The 9,158-nt window shown below is 47.2% G+C and overlaps 2 protein-coding genes across 7 annotated transcripts in view; one reads left to right on the forward strand and one right to left on the reverse strand.

Moving 5' to 3' along the window:
- The window catches only part of OST4 (oligosaccharyltransferase complex subunit 4 (non-catalytic)), a 1,496-nt gene extending 1,116 nt beyond the window's left edge, over nucleotides 1-380 (forward strand). The window contains exon 3 of the mRNA XM_006767584.2: nucleotides 303-380. Within this exon, the coding sequence (XP_006767647.1) occupies nucleotides 303-380 (78 nt within the window). The remainder of the gene's footprint in view (nucleotides 1-302) is intronic.
- AGBL5 (ATP/GTP binding protein-like 5) overlaps nucleotides 96-9,158 on the reverse strand; it is a 16,035-nt gene continuing 6,972 nt past the window's right edge. The window contains exons 12-15 of one of the 6 annotated variants that reach the window (XM_006767481.2): nucleotides 3,204-3,359; nucleotides 1,916-2,028; nucleotides 979-1,109; nucleotides 96-622 (exon numbers count right to left, since the gene is read on the reverse strand). In XM_006767481.2, coding sequence (XP_006767544.1) covers nucleotides 451-622; nucleotides 979-1,109; nucleotides 1,916-2,028; nucleotides 3,204-3,359 — 572 coding nt within the window. In that variant the 3' untranslated portion in view covers nucleotides 96-450. Of the gene's footprint in view, nucleotides 623-978; nucleotides 1,110-1,574; nucleotides 1,622-1,915; nucleotides 2,029-2,620; nucleotides 2,875-3,203; nucleotides 3,360-3,462; nucleotides 3,491-9,158 lie in introns of those variants that run through there. The other 5 variants (XM_006767483.2, XR_001514511.1, XM_015566369.1 and 2 more) reach the window with 5 other exon arrangements.

The raw sequence follows: 9,158 nt of genomic DNA on the forward strand, positions 1-9,158 counted from the left end.
AGGACATAGTCTGAGGCAAGATGGAGGGTGTGAGGGGCCTTCACACTTCACTTCATCCCTTCTACCCATCACAGCATATAAAGCAACTACACCTGGATTTTTCCAAACAACTTTTATTTCCTCAAAGTCTTCCTTAACCCTATGGAACAAGAAGCTGCCACTGAGTAGGGCCCAGTATAGGGCTGCTTTCTTTTCTCCTCCCTCCCCCTGATATAAAAATATAGATATTTTTGTGGTCCCAAAATCTTGTGCTGTGGAGGGAGGGAAGGGGTGACACATTCCCTGCTTTGTCCTGTCTCAAGGTGATGCTCTGTGATGCCTCAGCACGGTGTGAATGGCATTCTGAGGAGTTAAAGTTGTCACATGGAATCAGCAGCTGAGGCAGGGGACTAGCACATTTCTCAGTGTTCCCCATCTTGTGGCTATATCCTGGGCATGAAGGTCAAGGCATCAGACCCGGGGAGAAACAGTGAATGGGGGAGATTTAGGGACAAAACAAACCTCAGGTTGGCCCAAGGGCCCCCCGCTGTAACAAGTCCGAGACTGGGAGTCAGATAGACTACAGGAAATAGGAGAAATGGCAGGGGCAGAGTGGGGCCGTGGAGGTGCGGCCTGAGGCAGCCTGCAACAGAAAAGAGAGGAATCAGGGTTGTGAAAAGTTTGCTCCTTTTCTGGTCTGTTCGCCAGGGACTGGGAAGTGAGAGGTGGGATGGGTAAGGATAGGCACAGTATTGAGTACTGCACAGTGGTCTGATGCTGGAACCTGCCAGCTCCTAGGCCTTAGACCCTAACAGTTTTCTTATTCACTGGAGTGAAGACTGAGGCCATTATGGGGGGAAAAACAGGTACTAGATTCCTAATGAAAGTACATTTAGTCTTTTGGGGGTCAAGGATTCAGGAAGGAAATGATCCTGAATGGCAGAATTGGGAATGAGGGGGTAGAAAGGAGAAGTGGGGTGAGGGACAATCTGTGCTCACCCTGGTGCAGAGCGGGGTCCCGGCTCCGGCTCACTGCTCTCCCTGGTCCAGAGGATAGGGGATGTGGGGCCCGAAGAGCCTCTCATCCCTCTGCAAGTCGGCGGTGAGCCCCAGCCCAACCTGGACCTAGCCTGTGGACAGGGGGTGGGCTAAGAAGCTGGGTTCATCCGTGAATATTTGTGCTTCTAGAGTTCCCATGAGTAAGGGTGTAGTTTAGCAGTCAACACAGGTACTAGGACCTTTCATTCCTGGGCCCGTTCCCTAGCTGAGAGGATAATAGAGAACTTGGGTTCAATCTATAACTATATACTCTCAGTCTTATTTAACTAGGGGAGGCAAAAGAATCCACCATTTAACCTCCATGGCTATATCATGGCCAAGATTTGTACCAAAGACAAGTACTGTGTAGAAAGCTTTTGGAGGATTGGTAGATCTTTCTCAGCCTTCTGTGCCTCATCCCCTGCCAGACCAGCTTACGTTTCACCCGTCCATTCACCTTCTGCCTATACCCAACTTTAGCCAACTAGCATGGGGGTCTGGACTGAATTGGCGTTGGTGGCACAGCTGTTCCTAGGAGCAGCAATCAGATGTGTTACCTGGGGAATCCGGGACCCCTCCTGGCGGGAACTCTCCTCGGGCAGGTCTGGGCAGAAAGAGAGGAGAAACTAAGGGCAGGGGCAGACAAAGCCAAAGCTAGCAGGCTGAGATCGGGGTATATCCGGCAGGGACATAGGGTTGAAAGCAAGCAAGAGACCTGGCTTGAAGGGGATGGGACACTGGACAGACAGGCACTCGAGACACCGGAAGAGCTCTCTTAAATGGTTGGGGAGAGGTAAAGCAGTGCTGGGCATTCCCCCTCCTACTACCAGATGAACAGCTGCTTGTTGGGTTCTGCCATAGTTGTTATGCTGGGGACAGGAAGACCCAAAAATGTTACCTGTAATCGGGTCCTGACACAGGGGATCCGAGGTCCAGTTCCTAGTAGACCTTTCCCAATCACCATGACCGCCTCTGGCTTGTCCCCTGAGGACAGGAATGAGCAGTTGCTCCCTGAGAACAAAAGAAACATATCAGGGTAGGGGCCACGGGGAAGAGGGAACTTCCTTTAGATTAGAGTTTCTCAATATTGGCATTATTGACATTTTGGGCTGGATAATTCTTTGTGTCATTCTAGGATATTTAGCAGCATCCCTGGCCTCTACCCATTAGAGCAGTGGTTCTCAACCTTCTGGCCCTTTAAATACAGTTCCTCATGTTGTGACCCAACCATAAAATTATTTTTGTTGCTACTTCATAACTGTAATGTTGCTACTGTTATGAATCGTCATGTAAATATCTGATATGCAGGATGGTCTTAGGCGACCCCTGTGAAAGGGTCGTTCGACCGCCAAAGGGGTCTCGACCCACAGGTTGAGAACCACTGGATTAGAGGTTCCTCTTCCTGCCCCTCCCCATTTGTAACCCAAAATGTCTCTAGACATTGGCACATGTGCAGAGGTGGTGAGGTAGTTGCCCTTGGTTAAGAAGCTTGGCATGCTCTAGTCTTGTTCAAGGGGTGGAGCAGCAAATCAGAGCTTGAATTACTCTGAATTTATAGACCTTAGAGCAGTGGTTCTCAACCTTGGTTGCACATTAGAATCACCTGGGAATCTTTTTAAAATCCTGATTTCTGGGCCTCGTCCTCCGTAAATTCTGTTTCTTTGTTACTAATGTGGCAGCTGGGATAGAACAAAAGGAGAGCAGATGGCCAAGGTTTTGTGTGCTTGATATGGTCACACATTTGTGGTGATGGCAGGCCTATCCTTTTTTTCATTCTGCAGTTTTGTCTAATGTCCAGCTCCTGGAGTCAGGGAGCTTCAATCAGTAGCAGGTAGGAAAAGTCATAATGCTCCTCAACTGTAAAAGTGAGGATTAAATGAGATAATGAGCTTAGAGCAGTGCCTGCCACATAGTAAATGCTCAATAAATGGGAACTACTATTATACAAAGACATTCATTAAATTTCAGCTTCCTGTACAAGGGCATGGATGTTTGGGGTTTAGGATCCTCTGGGCGATAACTGATGCCCCTGGTCTACAGAGGCCTCTATCACATCAAGTCAAGAACGAGGTCCAGGTCCAGGGGCAACGGGGCTGCAGGACTTCCTCAGGAGCCTGCTCTACACCCTGCATGGTAAGGAAGGAAGGAGGCTGCCAACCTAGATTTCAGTGGCAGTGCGTACAGACCTGATGTGCTGAGTGAGCTGGGCAGTAGGCAGGAGCCCATGATGCGTGAGGAGGCTAGGCTAGAACTGGCAGGAGTTGGGGATGAGGCCAGGTTGCTTGAAGTAAGGTGATAGGTCAGTGGCTGCTGCCGCCGTCTCCTGTCCTGGCTTCGGGGCTCTGAGTGGAAGGGACACAGCAGAGAGGGAAAGTAAGTGAGGCACTGTCAGTCCACCACCCCACTGGCTCTCCTTGGTCAGAAAATGCCCATTTTCAAACTTACCGCACCAGCGTCCCTTGTCTGAAGAAACCTAAGATGAGTATAAAGTCCTCTGATACTTATTCCAGTGTCCAGTTCTCAGCCAGCCCTCATCCTCACTTCTCTGGCTAACCAACTTACCCCCGAGCTCATTCTTTTGGCAAAGGAATTATTGCGCTTGGCTTCTAAACAGCTTTCCTAGGTTCTCCTCTTACCTCTAACTGCTCTTCAACTAATCTTCCTGCCCCTTAAATTGTGGTGTTCCCACCATTCTGTCCTTGGTCCTCTCTTGCTTGGCATATTTTAAACTCTCAAATCTCCCTCTAGCCCTTTTCTCCTGAGCTGCAGTTCTAACTGTCCACTGGACGTTTTCTACCTGGCAGTCTTTCATGACCCAAATAAAATCCATTTTCTCCCACCCTTTCTTTTGTTCTCCCTATCTTCGGGAAGATTTTGCTAGAAACCTTGTTTCATCTTTCAACTCTTCCCTCACATTTATATTTGTGTTTAACCAATTCTCCTTTACCTTCATTTGAATTTCTTCTTTATTCTCCCTTGCTATTGCCAGTGTCCAGATATAGGTCTTTAGCTCATTCAGGCTTTTGAAAAATATTCTCCACTGGCCCCCCTCCTTCCTTTTTGCAATCCATTCTTTAGGCAGATGACAGAAATTGCTCTTCTAAAACACAGACCTGATCAAAAATCATTTGGGCTCAGAGAAGGGGGAGATACTGAAGGTCTTTTAAAGGACAGAGTCTAAACGTTTGTATACAGCATTCAAAGCCCTGCCCACTGATTCAGGTCTGCTCATCCTCAGAAGGATGCTGACTTGACTTGATCCTTCACACCCTCTGCTACAACCCCTGGGGCTCCTAGCTGTGCGGGTCCTCTAAAATGTCTGTTGCCTAGGGAAATCCTGGCTATCTTACGAGTCCCATCTCAAATGTCACCTCTGTGAGGCCTCCGTGACCATTAATGGTAGAATTAATTGTTCTCTTCATTGTCCTTTATTCACGTGGCTAGTAATTATTTATGGTTTCTCCCTAATTAAATAAGTTAGTACATGTAAAGGACTTAAAATAGTATCTGGCACATACTAAGTACTCAATAATGTTTGCCAATATTCTAATTAGAACCTGAGTTCCTTGTGGGTAGGGACCTTCTCTAATACTGTGTATGCTGGGTACCAAGTAGAGGCTAAGACTGCACCAAGAGTCAGAAACAACCAGAACTTAGGAGGCTAGGAAGAGTTGGTACAGCAGTGCCAACAAGACAAAAGAAGTCAGAGATTCAATGCCAGTCAGTTAACCTGCAACATTACCCACCACAGAGATGCTGTAGAGCCCAGACCTGGGTGATTTTTGGTTAAAACAGGGATGTCACTATGATTTCCAAGGGACAGTGCACAGGAGGCAGAAATAACGAACTTGATAGAGGGGAAAACAGCAGGTTTCTAGATGGTCTGAGAAATCTCCATATACAGATGCATGTTGAAAATATATTAAGGGATGAAGCCTCACCCACCCCAAGAAAGGAGGAGAGAAAACAAGCAAGAGTGAGCGAAAGCCTTTGGGACGTTGGTAGGTTCTAGTAAGGAACTGCACGATAGTCAAGGAGGTATGAAGCAAAATAGGCAAATGATGTAAAAAAAAAGTCAGTGTGAAATGTAGGGATCATGGGAAAGATACTAAGGATGCACTCAGGAATCCTGCGCCTAAGGAGAAGACAAGGTAGAAGACAAGGTCTGGTTGAGGGTAGAAGGCTGATCTGGAAAGTGTAAGGCATTTAGACAGCATTTCAACTCATCAAAGACTCTTAAGATCCAGCCAGCCCTGCTGTAAGTCTGGCAAAGTGAGCCCACAGCAGTTTCTCATGTTTGGCTTCTGGCCTTCTAAGTCCCCATGGAGACAAGAATGAAAGGGAAGAGCCCCAATTCTATTATTTCTTGGTTCTGAGGTATAGAAATGGCAGCTTAAGGCTGAGTGCAAGAGTGATATGCGATCAGCTCTGCTTCTAGAGGTTGTGAGATGATGTTTTATGGTCATTTGCTATAGGTTCCATTTTGGCAGTGGCAGGATAGTCCTGGGGCAGAGGTCTGAGAAGAGGAGCCAGACTGACCTCACCGGTATATGAATTAGGATGGCTATCCTACAGCTCCCAAGTTTTTGTTCAGCAATATATTTGTTGATCGTTTAATAAGTGCCAGGTAGGTGCTGGGTGATAGGGATAAATAGATAGGTTATGAGACATTTCCTGCCATCAAGTAAGTTTTAACATGAAACTTTTGTTTGCAGTAGAAAAGGTAAAGGCGGTGATAGTGCTAGAGGCATTCTTCCTGTGTCCTTTGACCCACTTCACAAAGGAACCTCCCCTCACTATTAGACTTTAGCTTCTCTACCAAAAGCTGCCTGTCAGCTGAGCCATGGCATCAGAGGCCAGGAAAGGGTTCTCGTAACCTCAGGTTAGCATCAGAGCGGGAGGAATGAGGGCAGTGGTGGAGGGCAAGAGCTGAAGATGTAAAAAGAGTAAGTCCCTTGTCCTTTACCCCAGTGCCCCGCTGGATTGTCTGGAGGGCCAGGGCATGTTTCAGTTATTGAGACTTGCTTGAATTCAGGGCCAGGACCAATATGAAGCGAATGAGGCATCTGGGGCGCACATGTAAGGAGACCCTGGCCTGACCCTGAGAGCGAGTGCCTTCTTCTGTTCTGTGGCCTGGGCACCTCCCTGGCCTCCCCGTCCTTGCCGTTTTTGTCAGTATGTAGCCAACAGAAGCTGGTCTGCCTCTCCGCCCGCTCCCTGGCCTCCTTTGGCCTCTGTTGCATCTGCTTTTACACCAGCATCTCATAGACTTCTGACTTTCCTCACTCCACCATTCTATTAGCTATGCCCATGACCTCTCCTGCCTCCTCTGCAGGAGCTGAGCCTGGTCTGGGAAGGCCTTGGTGCTCATGGCCTCTTTGGCAGCCGGCGGGGAAGGAGGTGCAGAAGATCCTGGCACTATGGTCAGGGGCGTTGGGAGTGAAGGCTCTTCTGGCCGCCTGCCCCTGGAACACTCCTGTGCAGCCCAAGCTGGTTACTTGTTAGCCTTCTAAAATGTCACCCCTGAAGACAGAATCTGTCAGACTAGTTCCCTGAACCTCTGCTGTAAGCTTCTGACTGGGTTGCCTGGATCTTTTCTGAAATTTCCTGGATAGGCCAATCTCATGTTTTGTTCTAGGCAATAAGGGAGAGTCACCAGTTACATGTATAGTTAAGTGTGATATAATTTTTATACATTAGAGGAAATTTTCTTATAAATAACTACGTAAGTGAAAAAATCTGTCAGATCACAATCCCATTTTTTGGGTTTGGAAAGTATAGCTGCTTTATCATTAGATCTCAGAGATACAGGTCATGTTCTTCCTGTTTCGGAACCAAGTGTGTCTGCATCACAGGTCCCTGTCCCAAGCCAGGGCCAGTCTACCATCCTCGAGTCACATCAGGGACTTTAAGAGACGAAGCAGCAAACACTGCAGCACCAGTGAATGCCCACGAGAACATAGGAGGCAGGATTCCTGGAATCTGACCTTTCAGCTGCTCATAGTATCCTGGTTTGGTATTAGCAACAACCCTCTTCTTGACGCCTTGACTGTAGACATAGTTTCGTAGTTCTTACAAATATTTACTCAAGTCCCTGGGATGTCTCTTTACGCAAACCAGTTCTCTCTGCTGCTGAGCTCAATCACCTGGCGGGACATAGTGTCTCACTTGGTTTTACCTGCGCCTGTATGTGGATGACTCCTAGACCCGACCCTGATGCCACCTTTTCTACAGTTTGGCCCTTCTTCTGCTTGCAGGGCATCTCCATATAAACTCATCACCTTTTCTTCCAACAATGTCTGTGCCACCATGATCTTTTTCTTTAGCTTATAGCCCTGAATCTCTCTCCACCATCACTGAGGCCTACCACCGTTTCTAATTCTCTAGTCCTCCGCTCTACCAGCAGAGCTATCGAAGGGAGCACTCTAATTCTCTAGACCTGGTACAGGCGCTAGTCTTCTCATGCATAACCCACTCTAAGGACCCACGTCCCCTGCCCTGCCAATATACACAGTTCAGACAGCTCTCTTAACCTAAGTCTTTTATTCCCACCATTTTCAGAAGCAGCACCTATGTCTCATGAACACATCTTTGTTTTCAAGACGTTCTCCTTCCTCCCACCTCTCTTGACCTGACGCCCATGTGAAAGGTCTGGCCCTTGGAGCCAGCCAGTACCCTTGCTCTTTGTCCTCTCTACGCAGCAGCCCTGGTCTGGCCATCATTCTCATCTCTGGAATGTTTCTGTCAAACCATACACCAACACCCATTCTTCAAAACTACTTCTCAACTAAACATTCTCTGGCTAATTACCCTTTTGTTTACCTATGACAGTGGCTTCCCAAGTTCCCTGCATGTTTATAATGTGTATGTGCTTTTATGTTGTGTTTACTGTCCTGTGTCCCTAGTAAGTTTAAATGAGCCAACTAAAAATTACTTTGTACTGACTGAGAAACCCAGTTCTTGTCCTGCACTCTGCATGGGAGGGGTCAGGGAGGATGTTTGAAATGGCTGAGAATCCTCCCGTGAGGACCTAGAATAGGCTCTTTACTATGTCCCTTTTGTAGAAAAGGAAGGAGAATTTATAATGCTGATATTCCTTCCTAGGAACTATGAGTTAAGAGGAAAAGAAATTAGAAGAAAGATGGGAAACTCAAGTATACTGGGGCATGAAAAAACGTGTGAATAACTGCCACTAAACAGCTGTGCAATTTTGGATAAGTCACCCTTAAACAGCCTTAGTTTCCTCATCAGAAAAATAGAAACACCATCCATTCCACATGGACCTCATGAGTGTTAAATGAAATATATATGTGATACTGTTTTGTTCACTGTTTAATGTTATTTAAATATAAGGCATTTTATTACTTTAATACTCCCCTTCAAACACAGTATACAAAAATGCCCTTTTCAATGAAGATAGAATCTCAAAAGAATGGGACTTGGAATATAAACAGAGGTAACAATGATGCATGTCAGAGATCGAACATGATACTGGTCAAAGCTGGGAAGGACCATTGCTCTCCTCTGGCTACTCAAACTAGGGCAGTCACATGCCCACAGCAACGACCCAGTGCATGTTTCTGGTCTGCACCAAAGCTTTGATGCAAGTTGAATAGCAGGGAAATGCTAACAAGGTTGAGTGTGGCTTGGAGACCAGCAAAGCTTAGTTCCAGCTTATAAGCCTCCATACTCTGGCAAGACTTCTGTAGCCCGGAAGCCACATACAATGTATCTGCGGTTTCGTGTACTTCCAGAAGTGGCTCTGCAACAGTCTCCCTGCCACAGCCTGGCCGCTCCGAGAAATGGCTCCGCAGTACTTTCCCCTTCTTTTTCCCTCCAGGCCCAGCTGCTTCTGGTATACATTCTGACCCAGAATCTCGTCTTATCAGGCAGGGTCTCATCAGGCCAAACTAGGGATACTGATGCAGAGCTGAGCAACTGTGACCACTGCTGGAAGGGGCTAGACTGCCGCTTGGTATGCCTACACCAGAATCTGTCTGCAGGATATTTTTCTTTGGAAACGTTAGAATCCTTCTGATAACTTTCTCAATAGGCTCTGAAGCCAGGAATGATTCAGCTCATGGGACCTTGGGTAGGATTCTCCATCATTTCACAGTGCCGCGATTTGGACTGGGAGGGCA

The sequence above is a fragment of the Myotis davidii genome, unplaced genomic scaffold, assembly GCF_000327345.1.
Source record: "Myotis davidii unplaced genomic scaffold, ASM32734v1 scaffold238, whole genome shotgun sequence".
NCBI lineage: Eukaryota > Metazoa > Chordata > Mammalia > Chiroptera > Vespertilionidae > Myotis > Myotis davidii.